Source organism: Dunckerocampus dactyliophorus, chromosome 9, assembly GCF_027744805.1.
Source record: "Dunckerocampus dactyliophorus isolate RoL2022-P2 chromosome 9, RoL_Ddac_1.1, whole genome shotgun sequence".
NCBI lineage: Eukaryota > Metazoa > Chordata > Actinopteri > Syngnathiformes > Syngnathidae > Dunckerocampus > Dunckerocampus dactyliophorus.
In genome coordinates, this window is record NC_072827.1 from 7,977,785 (window position 1) to 8,001,773 (window position 23,989).

Below are 23,989 nucleotides of genomic sequence, written 5' to 3' on the forward strand. Positions count from 1 at the left end.
CATTGGAGACACACAGTCAATCAGCCTCTGGGTTCTGATAGCGGATGATAACGGAAACCAACATTTTTGCACCGGTTCAAGTTTTACATGCAGAACACAATGAAAAATAATTGTAAACGACATCCTGTACTTCCCGTACATCCTGGTGAGATGGAATCCAATGGTCTTTATCGCCTTCTTTATTAATGCTGCCCCTTGCAACTGTCTTTGGCCCCATGGTGGGTTATGTAGCAGTCGCAGGCAATAAGAAATGAGTCAGCAACACAGAGTGTGCGTTGTTTGGGCACTCGATCTTTCGGAACGATACAGTACAGGGCAAACAAATATGATGTCTTTATTCTCCTAATATTTAGACTTTATTATTTGTAATATTATAACTTTTACCTACGACCTAAATTTCCTAAAATCTCAACTTTATTTTTTGTTTTGTTTTTCATATGACCTTTGAAAATGTAATTTTTATTCTTTAATATTTCAACTTCATGCAATTTTTTTCTCCTAATATTATGATTTTATTCTCCTAATATTTTGTCTCTATTCGAGTAAAATTACTGCTTTTTTTTTCATTTTTGCTGGTTTAATTTAAATTATTATGTTGTTTTTTTTTTCTTCTTGTACATTTTTTTTCCTCTGAATATGATATATTTTTATTCTTTAATATTTCAACTTTATGCATTTTTTCTTAATATTATGACTTTATTCTCATAAAATTATTAATATATATATATATATATATATATATTTTTTTTTTTACAAATATTTCAACTTTCTTCTGTTATGCTTTTGTCTTCTGTCTTTATCGTCATAATATTCTGACGTTATCATCATAATATTCTAACTTTTACCGACAACGTGAATCTCCTAAAAGTACACATTTATTTTTTGTTTTGTTTGTTTTTCATAATCTTACAATTGTCAAATAATTATTTATTGATTTATTTATTCATTTTATTTATATTTCAACTTTATGCAATTTTTTTCTCAATATTATATTATTTTGTCTTTATTATCGTAAAATTACAAATTTTTTCCATTTTTTCTGTTGTTTTTTTAGGGATTTTTCTTTTTTTTGGGGGGGGGGGGGGGGGGGGGGGGGGTTTACAATTTGCTGAGGGCCAATGAAAAAACAGCCACGGGCCGTAAATGTCCCCCGGGCTGCGCTTTGGACACCCGTGCTGTGGTAGTTCATTTGTGTCTTTCACTTGTGGCATCAGCTCGCTATGTTGGGCAGCACTGTCAGACGTTTGCTTGGGATGCTAACGATTGATGACGGTTGCTCCCTCCTCCTCCTCTCAGTGTGGTTTCTTCAAGAGGGCTTCCAAAGATGATTACGATGCGGCCTATCACAAGGCTGAGATCCACGTTCAGCCGTCTGACAAAGACAAACTCTCTGCCGAGGCCTGATTTTATGCTCTCGAGTGGCGGTAAAACTGGCCTGCTGAGCATGTGCAAGCGACTAATCAACTCACACGGCAGCTTTCTTGCACCCATTTAACCATTTAACGCATATCTGACACAAACACAACTTAGTCCTGCAATATGTGTCTTTGTAGCCAATCAAACAAAAGATAGATTTGAAAGGGAAAAAATGAACTGGAAATAAAAATAATGAATTTTCATTTTGGGGGAAAAAAAATAAAAATTAGCAAATAAGATCATTTTTTACCAACATTAAAAAAAAAATGCTGCTATTGTTTACAAATGAAAAAATAGCTTTTATGAAACTATACATGTTTCCTTCTCCTGAAGTTTGGTTTGCAGTTCCACAAGTTTTATTTGTGTTTCTCAACGTTTTGCTTGTGTTCTTAAAGTCTTGTTCGTGTTTCTCAGAGTTTTATTTGCGTTTCTCAGAGTTTTCTTTGCATTTCTTAAAGTTTTATACGCATTTGTCAGAGGTTTCTTTGCATTTCTTGTAGTTTTATTTGCGTTTCCTAGAGTTTTGTGTGCGTTTCTTAAAGTTTTGTTTGCGTTTCTCAGAGTCTGGATTTTGGGGCTATGCGGCAAAAGTGGCTGAACAAACCCAGGCTTTGTGCTCAAGATGCAACTCGACAAAACCTAACATCCGCAACCAGACTTAATTGGTCCCACGACGGTGGTTGTCGACTTACTTTGTCAAGTGCGGTTTTCGGCTTTGTCGTATTATTCGACTTCTGCTGAAAAGTGAAGCGATCCCGGCCGGTGTATTTTACCCAAAATGAGTACGTAATCATTATGGAGCGTTATGAGGAGTTTCCAAAAGATTATGACTGCTAAAAGCAACACTTTGGCCGCCAACACAGCGAGCGAGGATCTCTGACAGAATAATGCTAAGCATGTAATGTGCAAGTTAGCACCGATTTATTATACTAACTATACGTCGTTTCATTTATCAACACTCAACATTGCACAACTTTGACATTTTAACACTTATCCATTTAAAAACGAAATACTTTGGAGCAGAAACTTAGATGGCACTAGACGGCAGTGTTGACGTGAGTACTCAAGCAAGGACTGCGGTGACGTTTACGTCTGCTAATGTTGGCCTAATTATTAATATTTCATATTGCATCCATCCATCCATTTTCTATGCCGCTTCTCCTCATTAGGGTCGTGGGGGTATGCTGGAGCCTATCCCAGCTGACTTCGGGCGAGAGGCGGGGTACACCCTGGACTGGTCGCCAGCCAATGGCAGGGCACATATAGACAAACAACCATTCACACTCACATTCATACCTATGGACCATTTAGAGTCTCCAATTAACCCGACATGTATATTTTTGGAATGTGGGAGGAAACCGGAGTACCTGGAGAAAACCCACACACGCACGGGGAGAACACGCAAACTCTACACAGAAATGCCCAACAGAGAATCTAACCCAGAAGCTTAAAATGCACTATGAAAGCGTCGCTGTTTCACTGTGTAACTTATTTGAAGATGGTGTCACCATTTATTGAGAGCACGGTGGGCGTGGGAACAAGAATAACCAGTGACGGCAGTGGGAGTGGCTACTGAGATCACACCGATTCGCTAGCATTCCCCGATGAAATTCTCTATAAGAGATATAGATTTTCATCCGAGGGACTACGCTACATTTGCTCACTTTTTGAGCCGAGCATCAGGCATAAAAAGCAATACGAAATATTAACTGTGCCAATGTTAGCAGACGTATATGTCACAGCAGTCCTTGCGTGAGTACTCAGCCTGATAGTCTTCTTAGATTCCAATATTTGCTGGAGGAATCAGCATCACTCATCAATCTGAGGCATCAATCAGCTGATTTTGGCCTGTACGACAAAGCTTCTGGAATTTTGCATACATAACTTCCAGAAATGCAAACAAAACTTCTGGAAACACGAACAAAATGTAAAGTTTCATGAAAACAGTTTTTTGATTTGTAAACAAAAGCAGCATTTTGTAAATAATTTTCTTAAAAATAATTTAGTTTGCAAATCTATTTTTGATTGGATTAAAAAGACACGAATGTCTTTCCATACTTTTGCTGACATGTGCTTGGCTTTTGGAAAGGTGCAACGAAACGCATGCTTCTAATGACGCTCCTGTTGCGCTCATGATGTATTTTGGAATAAGTGCGATGATGAAGTCCTCCTGTCTCCGCCCAGTGTGGATTCTTCAAACGCTCCAAGCAAGACGACACGGTTCCTCAGTACCACGCCGTGCGGATCCGGAAGGAATCTCCTCAGCGTGAAGACGGCAAAGTCAAGCTGGATCCTTTTGAGAAGAAGCAGTGGACGACCACGTGGGTCGACAATGAAAGCTACTCATGAATCTTTTTTTTTTCTTCTTTCTCAAACTTCTGATCGACTTATTTGTCTTCAAACTACCGGACACTTCATTAGGTACACGTTGCTACGCCACAATTGTCACTTTACAAAGACTATTACTTACAGAGGCTCCGTATTGGCTTTCTTCCCCATACACTGATATTGTCCAGCACGCCATTACTGATACCGACACACATGATGCATTTCACAAGTAAACACTGTTTGGACAAACTAAGCATTTTCAGTCGACAACATAGTTATTGAAAACCATTGTGAGCAATTTTCAACTAACGCGCCCGACTATCAACTGCAGCGATGCAAATCGGAAAGATGCACGTTTCTATGTGGCACATATAAAAGCGAAGTGTGAGACAACAATCAATGAATTTATAAACACGGCTCATTCAGTTGCTTCCTATTTTGCTGCATGAACGCCTCGTGACTCTGAGTGATTCTTCCTGTGATGTGATATTGGATTATACCGATATGATCCGATATCTCATTTTTATGCCATCAGACATGCCTAGTAGCAGTTTCTTTGTAAATGCAGAAATTGTTGTGAAGATCGTGCAGGAGTCCAAGCCAGTAAAAGCAAAAAGAAACGTATTTTTATATTTTTATTCTTGCGCTCACCAGCAGTTGTTAGTCCTCTACACTGTATAGATGATTTTTTTTTACATGCTTTTGTAACTTTTGTATATATTTCTGCACATTGTGTATTTATTTTTGCATAAAAGGAGCCAAAGATGCTCATTGTTTTGTCTACACTGGAGGAAGGCGCATTTCAAAGTGAGCTACTGATGTGTTGCAGGGGTACCGCCTCGTCGAAACCCTGCAGAATTTGAGTTTTTTTGTATGAATGTACTTTTTTTTTTTTTTTTAGGATTTTTGTGCTTTTTCAATAACGTCTGCGGTGACTGTGAAAGCGCTCGCTCAAGATGCAATCAGATGTTTTTGTTTTGTAATTGTTACCCTAGTCTTGTCACTGACGGAATTCTTCCCTTTGCGAGGAAACGTTATGATGGATGCAGCGTTACATTTTCAGCTGGAATAAAAAATATTTTTCAACATTGAAACTACTGTGATGTTTTTTTAATTTGATTTTTCTTTATAGTGTTGCAATTAATTTTGTGTTGCACTAATTCACTCTGAAGACTACACGTTGTACTGTAGTACTAGGTTGGGATGGGTACCTCTCACTTTTGAACCCACACGGGACTGATGCTTGGCACCTGGGAATCTGTATTTTCTGTACTCCTGCGTGTGTTTATGGCATAATAAAGGTTTATTTGTTTAATAATAAAATCTCGAAATGTTTCAATGTAACGTATTTCTCAATAAATGAAACGTGAAGTATATCAAAACATCCAACTGTATTTTTAAACATTTCTTCGACATGAAAACCCTTCGCTATAAGTACAAAACATGAGAAATGAATAGCAAACTCACGAATATTAATATATTTACATATCTAACACAGCTTTTGAGTAGGCCAGTGAATGATTATTAGTACTGTATATAATATATTGGTCAATTAACAACCACGAGGCAATTTAATTCTTATTTGATTATCCATCCATCCATTTTCTATACCGCTTCATCCTCATTAGGGTCACGGGGGCATGCTGGAGCCTATCCCAGCTGACTTCAGGCAACAGGCGGGGTACACCCTGGACTGGTCGCCAGCCAATGGCAGGGCACATATAGACAAACAACCATTCACACTCACATTCATACCTATGGACCATTTAGAGTCGCCAGTTAACCTCACCTGCATGTTTTTGGGAATGTGGGAGGAAGCCGGAGTACCCGGAGAAAACACACACGCACACGGGGAGAACATGCAAACTCCACACAGAAATGCCCCAAGGGAGAATCGAACCCAGGTCTTCCCGATCTCCAGGCTGTTCCTGTATTGGCCAACGTGCTAACCACTAGACCACCGTATAAGTTTTAATCACATGGTATATTGTATAAATTCATAAATTTAAATTAAATAAAATGTATTTCATTATATAATTATTTGTAATATTTATGAATATGTATTTTATTTTGGTCAATTAACAACCCATAAGTAATTAAATTCTTATTTAATTATAGACATTTTAATTATATGGTATATTATATAAATTATGCAATTAAATGCATTTTGTGACATAATTATTTGTAATATTTATGAGTATGTATTTTATTTTGGTCAATTAACAACCCATAAGTAATTAAAATTATTTTTTTGTAAGTTAGATATTCTTGTAACGTAAATTTTGCCATTAAATGTAGTTTTATTAAATAATTATTTGTATTAATACATATTACTATTATATCAATAAATATTACTTTTTTTTTTTTTTACTACTTACGGGTTAATTATATTTTATGGGGGGACGGGTTGTTTTTATATATATATATATTTTTTTTTTCTGAATATGTTTTCCCACAGTGGTAGTGTTCATTTCATTGAGGAAATACCACATTAAAAAGTTTGATTTTTTTTAAATTGCATATTTATTAATATAACAGATGTCATTTTCTTCAGTTTTATATTTAAAAAAACAAGCTGCATTGCAAAGGATGCATCCTAGAAGAGCTGACAGGACAAAAGAAGCGATGAACACTTTGGTGATGAATCACATTCGCCGACTACAAAGACAAAAATATTAGCAAAATATTTTGTCAATAAAAATGGAGATGTAACGTGAAATATGAAACGCACGTCAGTCAAAAGTTAAACGGAAGGTCTTCTCCTGCTCCTTGCGCTGGTTGTCGCAGAGTTTGGACACCTCCTCTACTCGTCTCTGCAGGAGCACAGAGTTCTGGTCGATCCACTGGAGGGAATCCATGTGGGCGTTGAGGATTTTGCAGATCTGCTGCAGCTGAGGAGGACAGAGGAGGTGAGTGTTTTCGTGAGCACTGAGGTGTGTTTGTTTAGAGGCGTCTTACCGGGTCGCTGGTGTCCGCCGGGCCGCTGGACGTGTTCAGGTGCTCAATGATCTCCTTCAGGTCCTGCGACATCCTCTTGAGCTGTGCGTCCACGTTCTCTGCCAGCTTGTAGGTTCTCTCGCGCTCCTCGTCGGCGTTCTGCATGTAGATGGTTCCGCTCTGCTCCTTCACAGACTCCTCCAGCGGGCTGAGAACGTCCTCTAGCTCCTTCTGCTGAGACAGGATGAAGTCCAACTCCTGGTTGAGCCTCCTCTGGTCCAGCTTCACCTTCTCCATCTCTTTGTGCAGGGATGTGATCTTCTCGCCGTTCTCCACCAGCATGCGGTCCCAGGCGTTGACCTGTGTGGCTTGCTGCAGGAAGTGTCTCTCTTGGTCCTCCAGCTCCAGGCTCCACTTGTTTATGAGACCCTCCAGCTGGGCGTAGGTCATCACAGGAGGAGCGGCGGTGGTGGTGGTGAGGGCGGCGGCCACCGTCGTCAGCGCTGTCGTGGTGGCGCTCGTGCTGGATGTGGGTTTGAGTACCAGCGAGAAGCCCGTGGTGGTGGCCCCGGTCGTGGCTGTGGAGGCTGGGGCGGCGATGGAGCTTGTGGTTGCTGCTCCCAGGGGCTTGAGCGTAAACGACAGACCTCCGCTGGCTGCTGTGGTTGTAGCAGGAGGTGCCGCTGAAGTCGGAGCAGCACCGAAAGAAAAGCCTGAACCAGCTGCAGTGGCAGTTGTCAGGGCGGGGGCTGTAAACAGAGAGGGGGCTGCTGATGCGGCCGCTTGGGTCACTGCAGGGGGAGCTGGGGTTGAAGAAGGTTTAATCCCCAAGCTGAACCCTCCACCCTGGGCAGCTGTGGGTGCGGTGGTGGAGGTAGGCTGGGAAGCCAGGGTGAGGTTTGAGGAGGCGCTGGAGCCAAAAGTGAAGCCTCCCCCTGGGGCAGCAGGGGTGGCAGCAGCTGTGGTGACCTGGACCTTCGTTCCGCCAAAGCTGAACCCTCCAAATGAGACACTACCTACCGCAGTTGTTGTGGTGGCGGGTGCTGCTGCTGCAGCTGCAGCTGGTTGGGTCTGAGCTGGGGTGGCGCCCCCAAAGGAGAAGCCTCCTCCTGCGGGTGCCGTCAAGCCCGAGCCGAGGCTGAACCCTGATGACGCAGCCGGAGCCGGAGCCGCGGTGGTGGCGCCCAATGTGAGACCAGTCCCTGGTGCTGCCGTGGTAGCTTGAGGAGTCGAACCCAGGCTAAACGTGCTGGTGGTGGGCGTCCCAAACGAGAGGCTGCCACCGGGGGCTGTGCTCTTTGCTGGGGTGCCGAAGCTAAAACCACCGGTGGGGTTACCAGCACCGGCTTGTGGGGGGGCTGACCCGAAAGAGAAGCCGCCGCCGCCGGAGGCAGCAGGCGTGGACGTCGTCAGACCAAACCCCGCCGTGGGTACTGCTGCGGCTGTCGTCTTCGGAGCTCCGAATGTAAACCCCGTGGAGGGCTGTCCAAAGTTGAAGCCGCCACTCATTGCTGCTCGCGAGAAGAGAACAAAATGGTTACTAGCCTCGATAGATTTTTGGCGGGCCACTAGCTGGAGTTTCCAACTTGCACAAAGTTGAGTCTAATATTGGCTTTGTTGACGCTGAACCTTCAAATAAGTCGCTAACTGAAAAGAGATGAAAGCAGACTAGGAACAGATCAAAATAAAAAACATTGCTTGCACATTATTACATCGTCACGTAGACATATCTGTAGCACACTAGCGGAAATGACAACATGACTACTTCCGCCTCTTCCTCTTTCGCTGCGGGTTTACTACTTCTACCCTGAGTTTTATCTGCAGGCGACGTTGACTCGCGAGTCCCGCCCTTTTATAGGGTAGATAGCTTTCTATAACCAACCACGGGACAGAATTGAAACTACATACAATTATGATTGGCCAGTGATTGCCTGAAAGACCAAGACCAGGAATAAATTATAAAATAATCACCATTGTAACGCAACTGTTTTCCTAGGCACTATACAGCTACTGCGTTCAAAGTATGTGAAAATGAATGAATTTTAAAATTAAATTGGTGTGTATTTTCTGATGATATATGGACTTTTGATCACTATTTTTATTCAGTTGTCATTGTGTATTTTATATTACTGTATATATGATACAAGGGGATATGAACTTTTTGTGGACAGTTATGAATATTATTGTTTTCCTGCTTACCGATTTCTATAGTTTTCCTGCTTACCGATTTCTATATACACAAATGCAAATACAAGTTTGATGTGTTGCGTAAGCAGTTTGACGTTATTGAACTCCTTCAAGATAGATAGATAGATACTTTATTGATCTCCAAGAGAAATTCACAAAAAAATAGCCGCTTGGCTTTGATCTTAGCTCTGGCTCTGCTGCCTCGACAAGGCTACTTAAGGTAAACTGGGGACCACACCAATGTGGGACCTCGCTCCCATGGCACGTAGAAATGTGCTAGAATAGACAAGTTTTGTCGTGGATGAGTCCATATCCATAGGTCAAAATAGAAACTTAAAAGAGGAGGAAAAGTAAGTGACTACACAGAGCTGCATGAATGGCAGTCACTCACTGCGGTGCCATTTTGAAAAATAAATGTATGAAGAAAAAAAACAATGCAACAAAGCTATACAATGAATGATTAATAATAATAATTGAATGCTAAAGTATGATTTACAAAGAGCCCTAGCAAAATTGGCTTTTTCCTTATGTGTGTTTCGTTTTATGGTTTGTTATGCGTTGGCTTCCTGATTTTTCAGTGTAATTTCGTGTTACTATGGAGGCCCATTTCCGCCACTGAAAAAAAATTCCACAGTCAAGCCATTATTATGAGATAAAAAGTTAAAAATTATGAGATAAAAAGTCGAAATTATGAGATACCAACTGCGCATGTGCTGCTTCGTCACACAGCAATCGGCACATGCGCAGTTGGTATCTCATAATGTCGACTTTTTATCTCATAATTATGACATCCCATTGGGATTGTTTTTCTTTCAGTGGCGGAAACGGGTTTCCATACTATAAAAAAAATTACGGAAGACTGATTTGACATATATTTACACAAATAGTCACCATATCCAGCGTATGTTTAATGTGTTTGTTAACACGTTGCAGTTGTTTAGCACTGTACGAAACCGGAAATGGATTGGTTGCGGTCATCATGACATCTTTGTAAAGAAGATACACACCCCGTTTTTGTGTTTTTATTTGTTATGTCATACCGTCCCTGTGTTGCTGCTATTGGTGTGCGCCAATGTTGTTGATCTGTTATTAAAATATACGTATAAACGTGATTATTTGTAGGCTGTCTTAAATAGAACGTGGGACGGAACTGCACTATCTTGACATCGCTATGTATCTTTGGGTCCGTTTAGGGCCGCATAAGGACAGTTAGCTTGCACAGACGTCCCGGTTTGACAAGTTTGCCTCTTGCAATCACATAATTAACCAGGAATTACACCGAAGATTCTATCCGGAAGTATGGGTGCACACGGTTCACCGAACTGCGTAACAGCCACGTTAAGATGTTGCTTTCGTTAGCTAACGAGCTAATGCTGCAGCTTGTCAGGTAGTTAGCATCGTTAACTGCGAGGCTCAGCGACACCAGACGACAACAAAAACAATGAGGCTTTTAAGGTTTTTGAGGAGCAGCGTGTCCATCGGGAAGGACATAGACTATTATTCCAAATTTTCGCCCTCTCCTCTCTCAATGAAGCAATTTCTGGATTTTGGTAAGAGGTGGAATTTACGTCAATTGTGGACATACATTGCATATGACGATATGGCAACTTTATTGACAATGACAGAGATGTTACGTTAACAAGTGTGTGCTGCTGGTAGTTTTGCAGTACAGCATCATCCTGAGAGGTGTTCCTAATATTTTGCCCCCTTATTCAGCTCAATGGGGAATCCATAATATTAGATTGACCTCTCAGTATGATGCACTTACTACAATATAGTATGTATATGGACAACTTTTAATTGTGTATATATAAAATGTAATAAAGTGGCCTGCGTGATCTCATCCCAGGTTCGGAAAACGCTTGTGAGAAAACGTCCTTCACCTTCCTCAGACAGGAGCTGCCAGTGAGGTTGGCAAACATCATGAAGGAGATTAACTTGTTGCCAGACAACCTGCTAAGAACTCCATCAGTGCGTCTGGTCCAGAGCTGGTACGTCTAACCCAACTGGACCACCCCCTACACACGCCTGGGGTTCGAACCAAGGTCCACAGACGAGAGTTGAGCAGCACTAGCTGACGAGCTTCGTGCAGCGAAGCCCTCTAAGGCGTCAGGGAAGGAGGCATTATTTACTCTATCACGGTTTTTCAAAAATATGTGTCGTTGAATATGGCCTATTATTAGTTTATAAAAAATGCATATAGAAAATTATCTATTTTTTAACCATTATAAATATGAGCCATTCAGAAGACGCATTCAAAAATGTTGCGATATGTAGTACTCTACACTGGCCACTAGGTGTCAGTGATGTTACATTGATGAGACTATAGCCACTGCAGGTAGTACTGTACAGAAACAGGAAGTAAACAAGGAACTCTCCCAATGCTTTCTCTGATTATATCTACTATATCGGGTAATGGGAGTGTAAAGGTGACTATAGGGGTGTTATTTCATGTCTATGGGGCTCCAATAATGTTAAAATCACGTATTTTGAAGGTCGTGAACGGGTTTTGTATGCCTATTATGTCTACTATATTTGATAATAGGAATGTAAAGGTGACTATAGGGGTGTTATTTCATTTTAAGAGGGCTCCAATAATGTCAAAAAGCGTATTTAGAAGTTGATAAACAGGTTTTCTATGCTCTAACTACGAAAATATCCATCCATTTTTTAAAATAAGTAAGTAATCCTGCTTGGTGGAAATTGACTTATCACAGTCGGGTCTGGAACCAGTTAACCATAAACAAGGGATTACTGTATTCTCAATTAGCTTGTTAGGCCTAAATCATCATAGAAATGTTTGTTTTCACATGCAGGTATGTGCAAAGTCTTCAGGAGATCCTCGAGTTCAAATCCAAAAATGCAGACGATGAGAAAGTGACATATGAGTATGTTTTTACGACATTTCCACCTACACGTTGGTGCACACGTACGCTTCTGTGGCTCACGCTCATCCTCTGCTAGTTTTACAGATGCGGTCATCAATATCCGAAATCGCCACAACGACGTGATCCCGACCATGGCTCAGGGTGTTGTGGAGTACAAGGAGGCGTACGGCACGGACCCGGTCGTCAGCCAGAACGTGCAGTACTTCCTGGACCGGTTCTACATGAGCAGGATCTCCATCCGCATGCTGCTCAACCAGCACAGTGAGCATTTTGTTATTCATCTGCACCACTACTAACAAGAAGTATCTAATAATCTCCTTACCGTTTCACCACAAGTTTGGACAAATATACCTCTTAATTTCTCAACAAAGGGCCACTTTGATATGTGAGCAACACATGTAGATATGCTAAGAAGTTCTATTGATATTTAGTAAAGCAACACATGTAGATATGCTAAGAAGTTCTATTGATATTTAGTAAAGCAACACATGTAGATATGCTAAGAAGTTCTATTGATATTTAGTAAAGCAACACATGTAGATATGCTAAGAAGTTCTATTGATATTTAGTAAAGCAACACATGTAGATATGCTAAGAAGTTCTATTGATATTTAGTAAAGCAACACATGTAGATATGCTAAGAAGTTCTATTGATATTTAGTAAAGCAACACATGTAGATATGCTAAGAAGTTCTATTGATATTTAGTAAAGCAACACATGTAGATATGCTAAGAAGTTATATTGATATTTAGTAAAGCAACACATGTAGATATGCTAAGAAGTTCTATTGATATTTAGTAAAGCAACACATGTAGATATGCTAAGAAGTTCTATTGATAATTTAGTAAAGCAACACACGTAGATATGCTAAGAAGCTTTATATATTTCAAGAAAAAACTGCATCTCAGCTTTGTGATATAGCTGAAAAAGCCTATTATCAACTTTGCTCTTACTTTTCCCATTTTTGATTTTGTAAAATTTCAACTTTCTTCTTAAATAATATTCATAAATTTGCTTTTTGTAATGTTAGGACTTTAGTATTAGTACTTTAGTATTTTGACTTTATTCCCATAATATTATAATCTTTTCCCCAACCTAATTTTCCAAAAATTACAACTTTTTGTTTGTAATATTACACACACACACACACACACACACACACACACACACACACACACACACACACACTCAGACGGTCCAGCATAACTTTTGCACAAAACATTGCACTCATGCGCACATTGTACTTTTAAATTGTTTTAATTTGTAGTCCTTTGCCCTCATTCCACTGTTATTTATTATGCTATTGCTATTTATTTATCTACCATTATGAGAGGCCTCATTACATGACAGTTTCGTTGTAACTATTGTGCAATGACAATAAAGGCTATTCTATTCTATTCTATTACAACTTTTAATAAAATAACATATTTTTTCTTTAATATTCAACCCCATGCTACGAAAGTGACATTATTTTTCCTCAGAATGTTTTGAGGTTGTTCTTGTAAAATTGCAGCTTTTTTCTTGTTAGAATATGACTTTTTTCAACTTTATTTTCCTAAAATTCCGGCTGTTTTTTTTCCATTTATGCTTTTGTTTTTTTTACATTTTCCAACTATTTCAACTGTCTTTTTGTAAACTTTCTTCTTGTTATTATGACTTTATTGTCGTAACATAACCTTTTCTGCAACATCATTTTCCAAAAAAATTCCAACTTTATTTGTTGTTTCCCATAATGTTACAATTTTGAACGATATTCTTTTTTTCTTTAATATTTTAACTTCATGCTACTGAAATGCTGTTATGTTTCCTCATATTATTATGACATTATTCTTGTAACACTTTTTCTTGTTAGAGTACAACTTTTACCTGGCAATATTTTCACTACTATTTGCTGATTTTCCATTTTTGCTGTGTTTTTTCTTGTTATTTTATACTTTTCGAATGTGCTATGGGCCAATAAAAAAACAGCAGCCATGGGCAGCACTTTGGACACCCCTGGCTTAAAATAATGGAATTTACACCGGAGAGTGCGCTGCGTAGAAATACAGTAGAGCCTCGTTTTTCACGCACGGGGGTTCCAGGTGCAGAAATTCACGAGTAATTGATACGCTTGTAAAAATGTCTATTTTTGACACACTGCTCGCTCCTCTCCCTCTAATCCCTCCTGCAAGCTTGACGTTGACTTTCTCCTCTGATTTTGGATCAACATTTGCAATAAAAGTTGTTTACTCGAAGACACAATCGAGGTTTAATCCCTAAATATGCCTCGCAAACTTATTAAAATAGAAAATGTACAGCTACTCACCACTAATCAGTAATTGGATGATGGATGAACACATGGAATCGGGTTCACGGTGTAGAAGTTAATGAAGTTTCACTTTTGCATCTCACAGCAACTATGGTGCGTTCGAGGACCACCAACAAAAGTGGGAAATCTCAGCGCTTGAGGGAAAAACATTATCAGTGAATCATAAAGACATAAACAAGTAAAAAAAAAAAAAAAAATAGTGTGTACATGCATGCTGTACATTTTACCTGTATTATCACGTACGTATAAATTATTACCAAATTAAGGTGAATGAGATGTGTTTTCTGTGGGGGAAAAAAACCACAAATTTGGGAAGAAAAAAAAAAATTGACCAAAAATTCGTAAATTTGCAGGGATGCAATGTATTTTTCTGAAAAAAAAACAGGTCTTGACAAAGAGGGGTCACCTTATATTAAGGTCAGTGTGGTACTTTCACACTTGATTGTTAGAGGTTCACCCAAAACATTGCCTGTATTGTTCATGAATGAAGGTTTTCTAAAAGTATTTGACCCTGCCGTGGGACGTATGACTTCTCGTGTGAATGAAGTAAGTATGAACCAATCGGAGGTGGTCCAGCATCCTGGAACAATTACATAGACTCATTTCTAATTTTGACATTTGCATGTTTTTGATTCCAGCACTGCTCTTTGGTGGGAAGGTGAAGGTAAATCCGGCACACCCCAAACAAATCGGCAGCATTGATCCACACTGTCGAGTCAGTGAGGTTGTCAAAGGTAAGGACAGTTTGATATATGCATAAAAAATACTGCAGCATATTTGACCCTGCCTTTTCTCCCACAGATGCTTATGAAAATGCAAGAAACCTTTGCGACAGGTATTACATGAACTCTCCTGAGCTCATACTGGAGGAGTTCAATGGTATTCTTACTACTACTACTACTAATAATTTGTTATATTTTGAATACGGTTTTTCTGTTGTTGACTTGGTTGAATGTCCTGGCAGTCACAGATGAGGGGAAAGCCATCACCGTGGTCTACGTCCCCTCTCACTTATACCACATGGTGTTTGAACTTTTCAAGGTAGGTACTGATGGTCGCTTAATGGCTAGCAGAGCATATTTACTAGGGGTGCACGATAATGAGGGAATTATGACCTCATGCCGATAAATCCGATAACATTAAAAATAGCTCAGATAATCAATAATTTAAAAAAACGTTCCAATGAGGCGAGATTACCCGTACTGTGCAGGTTAGCAAATCAAGTGCTCCTTTTTCCTACTGCCTGTGACGTTACCGGCCTGTCGTAACTTCCCCTGAGCTCACTTGTAAACAAACATTGACTGTTTCAGAGGCGTTTCCTGTGCTAGTTTTGCCAAATGTGCCACAAAGAGGGGGGGAAGAAACCCATTGAGCACGTTATCAGCCACCTGAAACGCCAGCGCTGCAGCGTTTGAAAAGTGTTCCGCAGAGACCGAGCAGCATCACACCGGCTGCTGAGAGCACGTGTCTGAATATAGTGCACAGCAGGTGGCTCCCTCCGTTCTATATCCTGGTTCTCCTGATAGTAGTGATGTGGTAGTAATATCATGATATTTGATTAGGACTAATCAACAGGTACTGTTGGTCAAATCCTAATTTGTTCCAGTCCTTCTTACCTCCAGGTGTGCACTATCTACACTTAAATAATGTTTAAAAATGTAGATATAAAAAAAGTCATCAGTTATCGGTCTTGATAAGCACAAAGTTATTGGTATCGGTTTGAAGGAAAGATATTGTGCATCCCTAATGTTTACAGTAGTGACGAGCACGTGTGTACCTGTGTTGACGCCACGGTTTTGTATCGTTGAATTAGAACGCCATGCGAGCCACCATGGAACTGTACGGCGACGCCATGGACTACCCTCCCATCCGTGCTCAGGTGGCTTTGGGAACGGAAGATCTGACAGTTAAGGTTGAGCTGAGCAGCCCCAACGCATTTTTGCGACTGTGTTGAAACACGCAGGGAATAAAAAATGTAAAATCCCTGATTTGTTTCCACACAGGTGAGCGATCGCGGAGGGGGCGTGCCCCTGCGTAAGATTGACAGGCTCTTCACGTACACGTACTCCACGGCACCTCGACCGAGCCTCGATGGGCGGGCTGCTCCTCTGGTGGGTGATGTTGACCTGCAGCTAGAAGTGTGGAAACCATGACATCTAGCAAGTTCGAGTAGCAAAAAAAAAGGGCAAAATAAAATCTCCCTTTTAACAATTCCACAAACAATATAATGCCATCTAATTGTAATTATTCAATACTTTACCTTTACAAAGACCAAAATGTATTACCATTGATGAGCCTTTAGTTAAAATCCCGATAAAACCAAATTCGTCAATTTCTCCACTAGGTGGTGTTGCAACATTACTGATGAGAACATCTACTTGTTTCATTGAAAAAAAAGGCTTAAAAATGATCGCTGACTGTGGTCATTATTTGTATATTTTTATATATGATTATAGTTATATAATATATATCATGATATATATATACTGCTCAAAAAAATTAAAGTAACACTTGGAAAACACATCAGATCTAAATTTGGGGGAAAATGATCTTGAATATCTTTCCTGAAAATGAGTGGGTGATGTATTAGTAACAAGATGTGTTTTTAAATTATGTTTTCCTTAAATATACAGCATACAGTGGTGTAAAAAAGTGTTTGCCCCTTCCTGATTTTTTATTTTTTTGTGCGTTTAAATGCACACTTAAATGTTTCAGATCATCAAACATATTTAAATATTATGGAATCAAAATGTGGAACGGAGTGAGCAAGGAAATCAAACAGAGCACTAAGATGAGCGATTTAAAAAAAACAAAAAACAATACAAGCAGTTGATGTTTGCAAAGTACGAGGAAGAAGAGTCTTGAAAGTGTGTGTACATACAATGCTATGTCTAAACACTACTACACTCACTACTAACTCTTCCTTCTTGACACTTATTGCTCTTTATTTCTGTGTGAGTACATTGCCAGTACTCATTATCCATCTATGTTCTGTTCTATTTCATTTGTCAATGCTATATGTAATAACTACCACACTTTCCAAAGCTTTGGGACTCCAGCGAACCACAAATGGCGAAAACATGGAACAGTGGTGAACCTTCCCAGGAGTGGCCAGCCAACCAAAATTACTTCAAGAGCGCAGTGATGACTCATCCAAGAGGTCACAAAAGACCCCACAACAACATCCAAAGAACTGCAGGACTCCACTATAAGAAAGACACTGGGCAAAACCGGCCTGCATGGCAGGGTTCCAAGACCAAAACCACTGCTGAACAAAAAGAACATTAAGGCTTGTGTCAATTTTGCCAGAAAACATCTTGATGATCCCCAAGACCTTTGGGAAAATACTCTGTGGTCTGACAAGAAAAAAGTTGAACTTTTTGGAAGGTGTGTGTCCTTTTACATCTGGTGTAAAAGTAACACCGCATTTCAGAAAAAGAACATCATACCACCAGTAAAATATGGTGGTGGTAGTGTGATGGTCTGGGCCTGTTTTGCTGCTTCAGGACCTGGAACACTTGCTGTGAAAAATCCTGAAGGAGAATGTCCGACCATCTGTTGGTGACCTCAAGCTGAAACCAACTTGGGTTCTGTAGCAGGACAATGATCCAAAACACACCAGCAAGTCCACCTCTGAATGGCTGAAGAAAAACTAAATGAAGACTTTGGAGTGGCCTAGTCAAAGTCCTGACCTGAATCCTATTGAGATGCTGTGGCATGACCTTAAAAAGGCGCTTCATGCTGGAAAACCCTCCAATGTGGCTGAATGACAACAATTCTGCAAAGATGACTTCCACAGCGCTGTAAGAGACTCATTGCAAGTTATCACAAACGCTTGATTGCAGTTGTTGCTGCTAAGGGTGGCCCAACAAGTTATTAGGTTTAGGGGGCAATCACTTGTGTTGTCATTGACTAATTTTAAATATATTTGATTATCTAAAACATTGAAGTGTGACAAACATGCAAAAAAAAAAAAAGAAATCAGGAAGGGGGCAAACACTTTTTTTCCCACCACTGTAAATATATTGTTATAAATTCTAACTTAATATAAATATATAGAAATCAATATTGAAAAATATAAAGTGTGTGTGTGTATACATATATATATATATATATATATATATATATATTTTACACTCCAGATCAAAATCTTAACACCAGTTGAAAAATTGCGAGAATTTGCATTTTGCACATTTGGATCTTAATGAGGTTCTAAGTAGAGCTACAATATGCAAAAGCAAGAAGGGGGAGTGAGACAAAAAGCATTTTGAAAAAGTAATTTATTGAAAACAACAAACTGAAATAGGCTGTTTATCAGCTGATCAAAAGTTTAAGACCATCGCTCAAAAAATAACAAAAAACTCTTCAAACAAGAACAAAAACTCTTCTCAGTAGGACTCAGTAATGAGAAGCTCCACCGTTGTTGTTGTTAATCACTTCAAAAATGTGTTTGGGCATGCTTGATGCAAGTGTTTCCAGGAGGCTAGTGGGAACATTGCTCCAATGGTGAAGATGGCTTCACCAAGGGTATCAACTGTCTGGAACTGATGGCCATTTTTATAAACTTCCCTTGCCATCCATCCCAAATGTTCTCTATGGGATTTAAATGAGGGGAACATGCAGGATGGTCCAAAAGAGTGATGTTATTCTCCCTGAAGAAGTCCGTGGTCAAGCGAGCTTTGTGAACTGCAGCGTTGTCTTGTTGAAAAACCCAGCTGTTACCACACAGACGAGGGCCCTCAGTCATGAGGGATGCCCACTGCAACATCTGCATCCGTTTGATGACCCTGACGAGGTCTTTGAATTCCTTTTTTGTTTTTTAAAACCTTTTCCCGCCTTTTCTGATGGTTATTGCACTGCAGTCGGCACCAGTAAGGGCCTTAATGTGGGTGGAAGACCGCCCTGTGTCTTGATGGACAGCCAATCGAATCCTCCGGCTCAGTGCAGGAGTGTTTTTTTTTTTAGGGGGGGGGGGGGACTTTTTTGTTCCATAATGCTCAGGATCTTTCAAAAAATGTAGAATGACTGATTTACTGCGCCCAACCTCAGCAGCAATGGCACGCTGCGAGAGGCCTTGCTTATGCAGCTCCACAATCCGACCACGTTGAAAAAGAGAAAGCTTCTTAGCTTTAGCCATCAGGAGGGCATGACAGTGTGAATGCCTGACAGAAAATGAACATTTTGAGCAGATTTTGACTTTTATAGCCTGTGGTCTTAAACTTTTGATCAGCTGATAAACAGCCTATTTCAGTTTGATTGTTGTTTTCAATAAATTACTTTTTCAAAGTGCTTTTTGTCTCACTCCCCCTTCTTGTTTTTGCATATTGTAGCTCTACTTAGAACCTCATTAAGATCCAAATGTGCAAAATGCAAATTCTAGCAAAGTTTCGACTGGTCTTAAGTTTTTGATCAGGAGTGTGTGTGTATATCTACATAATATATTTTTTGCCGTGTTTGGCGTTTAGTACAGGGATTTTTGTGCCAAAATAAAACAAATACAACATATTTCATATGACGGAATGTAACACGAATCTGTCCAAGACGTGATGGGCGGGATCAATGACCTGATTGGTTGAATTGCAATGTACGCCACACCCACTTGTATGCGTATATCATGTGTAGTTGTTTCATGTTGGCACAAAAAACCTCCATGTAACTAACCCTCTTTATTGAAAACTATTGGAAAAGAATCGTTATGTTTGTAATATTTGGATACCTTATTAGCTACAGGAGGGGCAAAATATGAGAAATATTATTCACTCAGGTGTTTTCATGCAGGCTGGTTATGGCTACGGCCTCCCCATCTCTCGACTCTACGCCCGCTACTTCCAAGGGGACCTGAAGCTCTACTCTCTGGAGGGCTACGGCACCGATGCTGTCATCTACATCCGGGTAAATGTCCACATTCAGCCGCATGCGCCATCGTGTCATGTCATGAGTGTAAGTGTGACCATCTCGCCTCAGGCGCTGTCCACCGAATCCATCGAGAGGCTGCCGGTGTACAACAAGTCGGCGTGGAAACACTACAAGACCATGCACGAGGCAGACGATTGGTGCGTGCCCAGCCGAGAGCCTAAGGACATGAGCACGTTTCGTCGCTTCTAGAAGCCAAAATCTGCTCGTTGGTCTTCGTGAATGACTGTGCGTGTGTTTGGAGAGACAGCGGAACTTCCGGAACTTCTGTTTTTATTTGGTGTTATTTGACTCTTTTTAACATGATTTTATTTGTACAGTGACAGTAAAAACCACAACACAACCGCAGTACTTTTTATGGGGATCACCAGTAAATGTCTGTCAATGTGTTACCAACGTCAAACTCAGTCTTCATAATGTGGAACAGGTTATGAAACGTAGATGTGGGATGGTATTTTTCATGTTTTACACAATGTAAGTCTTCTTGGTTTCATAAGGTACGTTTTCTTTGAAGCTGTTTTCCAAGTGCAACATGTGCTCCATCTGCTCTGCTTTTAAGGCTGGCAACGAGACCATACGACCGAAATTATACATTTCATTTCAAGTTTGTACTCATAATAAACTTTGAGCTGGTTACAGCTGAGGCTTGGTTTTTCTCCAAACGATGTACAGTAGTCCCTCGTTTATCACGGTCAATTGGTTCCAGACCAGACCGTGATACGTGAACGTCCATTTTTCAAAGAAGGATTCCTGATTTATAAATGGAATATCTTTGTGGTTGAAGCATAGAAAGCCTGTTTACAGCCTTCTAAATACGCTATTTAACATTAGAGCCATCGCCACATGAAGTAACATCACTATATCACCTTTACACTTGTGATACCAAATATACACTCATCATCAAAATGTTCAGACCAGTTGAAAAATTTGCAAGAATGTACATTTTGCATGATTGGATCTTAAGGAGGGCCCGCACACGGTGGCCGAGTGGTTAGCATGTTGGCCACACAGTCAGGAGATCGGGAAGACCTGGGAACCTCCGTTGGGAATGTCTGTGTGGAGTTTTGCGTGCGTGTGTGGGTTTTCTCTGGGTACTCCGGTTTCCTCCCACATTCCAAAAACATGCATGTTAGGTTAATTGGAGACTCTAAATTGTCCATAGGTATGAATGTGAGAGTGAATGGTTGTTTGTCTATATGTGCCCTGCCATTGGCTGGCGACCAGACCGGGGTGTACCCCGCCTCTCACTCACAGTAAGCTAGGATAGGCTCCAGCATAACCCTGTGACCCTAATGAGGATGAGCGGCATAGAAAATAGATGGATGGATCTTAAGGAGGTTCTAAGCAGAGCCTGAAAATGCAAGAAAAAAATGGGAATGACACAAACAGTGCATATAGAGGAAGCCGTTTATTGCAGAGAAGCATAGGCTGTTCATCAGATGATCAAAAGTTCAGAGCACAGTCTCTAAAAGGCAAAATCTTGGCAAAAATGTGGATTGCATGTGATTAGGTATTCACACTGTCATGATGTCTTGATTCAAAGGCAAAAAAGCTTTCTCTTTTTGAACGCGGTAGGATTGTTGAGCTGCATAAGCAAGGCGTCTCGCAGCGCACCATTGCTGCTGAGGTTGGACGCAGTAAGACAGTCCTTGGAAACTTCTTCAAACATCCTGAGGGTTATGGAACAAAAAAGTCAAGTGGTACACCCAAAAAAATGTCACCGGCCCTGAGCCGGAGGATCGATCCCATCGGCTGTCTGTCGAAACACGGGACCATCTGCCAGAGAAGGCTTTTAAGAAGCAAAAATGTTTGGAATTTGCAGGAGGAGAGCATCATACATGGGACGTTGAAAAATGGAAGAAAGTTTTATTCTCTGAAGAGGAAAAAAAATATAAGTTTGACGGTCGTGATGGCTTCCAACTTTACTGGCATGACAAGGAAAACCCACCTGAGAAGTTTTACGCACGGCACACAATGGCGCTTCAGGTTGTGGAGGGGCGTCAAACGGCAGCTGGCTATGTGGGGATTTTGAAGGGGCATCCCTCATGACTGAAGGCCCTCGTCTGTGTGGTAATGACTGGCTTTTTAAACAGGACAACGCTGCACTTCACAAAGGACTTCTCCCAGAGGAATAAGCTCACTCTTTTGGACCATCCTGTGTGTTGATCTAAATCTTTAGATCCCCTGATCTAAATCCAGAACATTTGGGGATGGATGGCAAGGGAAGTTTACAAAAATAAACAACTGCAGACAGTGGACGCCCTCCGTGAAGCCATCCTCACCACCTGCAGCAACATTAGCAACACGAGCCTCCTGGAAACACATGCATCAAGCATGCACTAACCCATTTGGCAGCTCATTAACAAGAATGGTGCAGCCAGTGGCGGTTCTAGCTATGGGTCACATGGACAATTGCCCAGGGCGGCATTCTCCAGGGGCATATGTGTGGCAGATGGGTGCCCTCTACAGGCGTGATACCCGCTCCCCCACACATGATCAAACGTTGACCGCGTGATGTGGGCCTTAGGTTAATTACAAGGTAAAAAAAATTGGTTGTTTCGGCGTCATTCAAACCAGAACTGCCTCCTTACTGACTCCTTTTTTTTTTTTTTTAGAAATGATCTTAAACTTTTGATCAGCTGATGAACTATTTCACTTTCATACTTGTTTACAAGCAATTGGTTACTTAAATTCTTTTTTGTCTCACTCCCGTTTCTTCTTTTTGGATTTAGAAGCTTTACTTCGAACCTCCTTAAGATCCAAGAGTGCAAAACGTACATTCTTGCCATTTTTCAACAGGTCGTAACATTTTGATCCGCAGTGTTAGGAGACATAAGATGAAGTCTCGTGCTCGTGTGTTCCCGACCGTAGTGATGTGTGCATCCATACCGTAATATCGACAGTTCCGATACCAGTTCATGCTCTAAAACCGATTCTCAAAACAAAATATCGACACATTTGATACTTCAATCATTTTTTGGTAATATTTGTCTGAAACGTTTGTCTGTTGAAACAATGACTGATCGTAAACGAAGCCATGTGTGAATTGTGAATGAAGTTTGCTTTCATTTTGTGGTTCTTAATAATTAATCGTTTATCTGAATGGTTTTATTATTTTGCTTACTTTTTTATTGTTTGTACCATTTTCACATATTTTATATGATTTTGTCCTGTTTTTTCTGTTTGCCTGTACTGTAAATCACCTCGCTCCTTTAATATACTTCAGGGTTTTAAATAAATAACTTTGATTAATTATTCAATTATAAATGTATTTAATCAACAAATTAATTACATTTCTTGTATTCCTTCTGCTATGTGATCAAATACACAACTTTTTCAAATTTACCAGACACATTCGGTGAATGTGCACAGTGTCGGTTCGGTATCACCGATATCAGCCTGAATTTTACCCAGCATCGGATCGGAGGCGGACTCTGTGGTATCGCACATCACTACCTTACGTGACCTGAAAGACAGAAGACCAGGAAGTGACGCCAGGGGGTTCAGAGTTGAGTTTCAGTTTGGCGTGGGTACCGTGTTTTTATTTTCACTATTATTATTGATTAGGAATTATTAGAGATTATTATGCCTGTTGTAAAATAATTCAAATTTACAAAAAGGGCCTGCTGTTCCAGTATCTCACCAAATATGACAGTAACACTACTGACACCTAGTGACCAGTGGAGAATACTACATGTCATTTATATGCCTTACATTTGGATTTTACTTGATTTAATCATTTTTATGCTTGTAAAAATGATTAATTTAAACAAAAAAGGTAATATCTGCTTAAATATGCATATGTTTTACTAGTAATAGGCCGTCTTCAACCACGAAACAGTGCGATTTATTAATGAATATATTTTTGAAAAGCCGTGATAGAGTGACGCCGCCATGTGACGGAGGGGACAACTCTATTTGGGAACTACAAAGGGACACATTTGCAAGTACATTCTCAATTCCTGCACAAATTGTGACAGCTCAAGTGACTAGGAGCTAGAAAATTCTGAA

The 23,989-nt window shown here is 40.3% G+C and overlaps 3 protein-coding genes across 4 annotated transcripts in view; 2 read left to right on the plus strand and 1 right to left on the minus strand.

Moving 5' to 3' along the window:
• The window catches only part of itga6a (integrin, alpha 6a), a 48,371-nt gene extending 43,287 nt beyond the window's left edge, over positions 1–5,084 (plus strand). Inside the window, exons 25-26 of one of the 2 annotated variants that reach the window (XM_054787795.1) lie at positions 1,297–1,424; positions 3,601–3,745. In XM_054787795.1, coding sequence (XP_054643770.1) covers positions 1,297–1,404 — 108 coding nt within the window. In that variant the 3' untranslated portion in view covers positions 1,405–1,424; positions 3,601–3,745. Of the gene's footprint in view, positions 1–1,296; positions 1,425–3,600 lie in introns of both variants that reach the window. The other variant, XM_054787793.1, reaches the window with a different exon arrangement.
• Positions 5,085–6,243: 1,159 nt separating this feature from the next.
• On the minus strand, positions 6,244–8,447 carry nup62l (nucleoporin 62 like). The gene is made up of 3 exons (XM_054787302.1): positions 6,703–8,447; positions 6,476–6,635; positions 6,244–6,402 (listed from the first exon to the last, which is right to left on the minus strand). The coding sequence occupies exons 1-2, from the start codon at positions 8,188–8,190 to the stop codon at positions 6,477–6,479; spliced, it is 1,647 nt and encodes a 548-aa protein (XP_054643277.1). The 5' UTR covers positions 8,191–8,447; the 3' UTR covers positions 6,244–6,402; position 6,476.
• Positions 8,448–9,865: 1,418 nt separating this feature from the next.
• pdk1 (pyruvate dehydrogenase kinase, isozyme 1) lies at positions 9,866–20,619 on the plus strand. Its single transcript, XM_054786415.1, has 11 exons — positions 9,866–10,418; positions 10,718–10,859; positions 11,685–11,756; positions 11,833–12,017; positions 14,704–14,799; positions 14,867–14,944; positions 15,030–15,106; positions 15,879–15,977; positions 16,069–16,176; positions 19,844–19,957; positions 20,030–20,619. Exons 1-11 carry the CDS (start codon positions 10,310–10,312, stop codon positions 20,168–20,170), a joined length of 1,221 nt encoding a protein of 406 aa, XP_054642390.1. The 5' UTR covers positions 9,866–10,309; the 3' UTR covers positions 20,171–20,619.
• Positions 20,620–23,989: the final 3,370 nt, after the last annotated feature.

What these genes read in the sequence shown, in the direction of transcription:
- nup62l (XM_054787302.1), bottom strand. Translation starts at nt 8,190, where the DNA reads ATGAGTGGCGGCTTCAACTTTGGACAGCCCTCCACGGGGTTTACATTC. An exon ending in CGGCGGACACCAGCGACCCG is followed by an intron (nt 6,636 to 6,702) that starts GTAAGACGCCTC and finishes TGTCCTCCTCAG; the next exon opens with CTGCAGCAGATCTGCAAAAT.
- pdk1 (XM_054786415.1), top strand. Translation starts at nt 10,310, where the DNA reads ATGAGGCTTTTAAGGTTTTTGAGGAGCAGCGTGTCCATCGGGAAGGAC. An exon ending in TGGTGTTTGAACTTTTCAAG is followed by an intron (nt 15,107 to 15,878) that starts GTAGGTACTGAT and finishes TCGTTGAATTAG; the next exon opens with AACGCCATGCGAGCCACCAT. An exon ending in ATGCTGTCATCTACATCCGG is followed by an intron (nt 19,958 to 20,029) that starts GTAAATGTCCAC and finishes ATCTCGCCTCAG; the next exon opens with GCGCTGTCCACCGAATCCAT.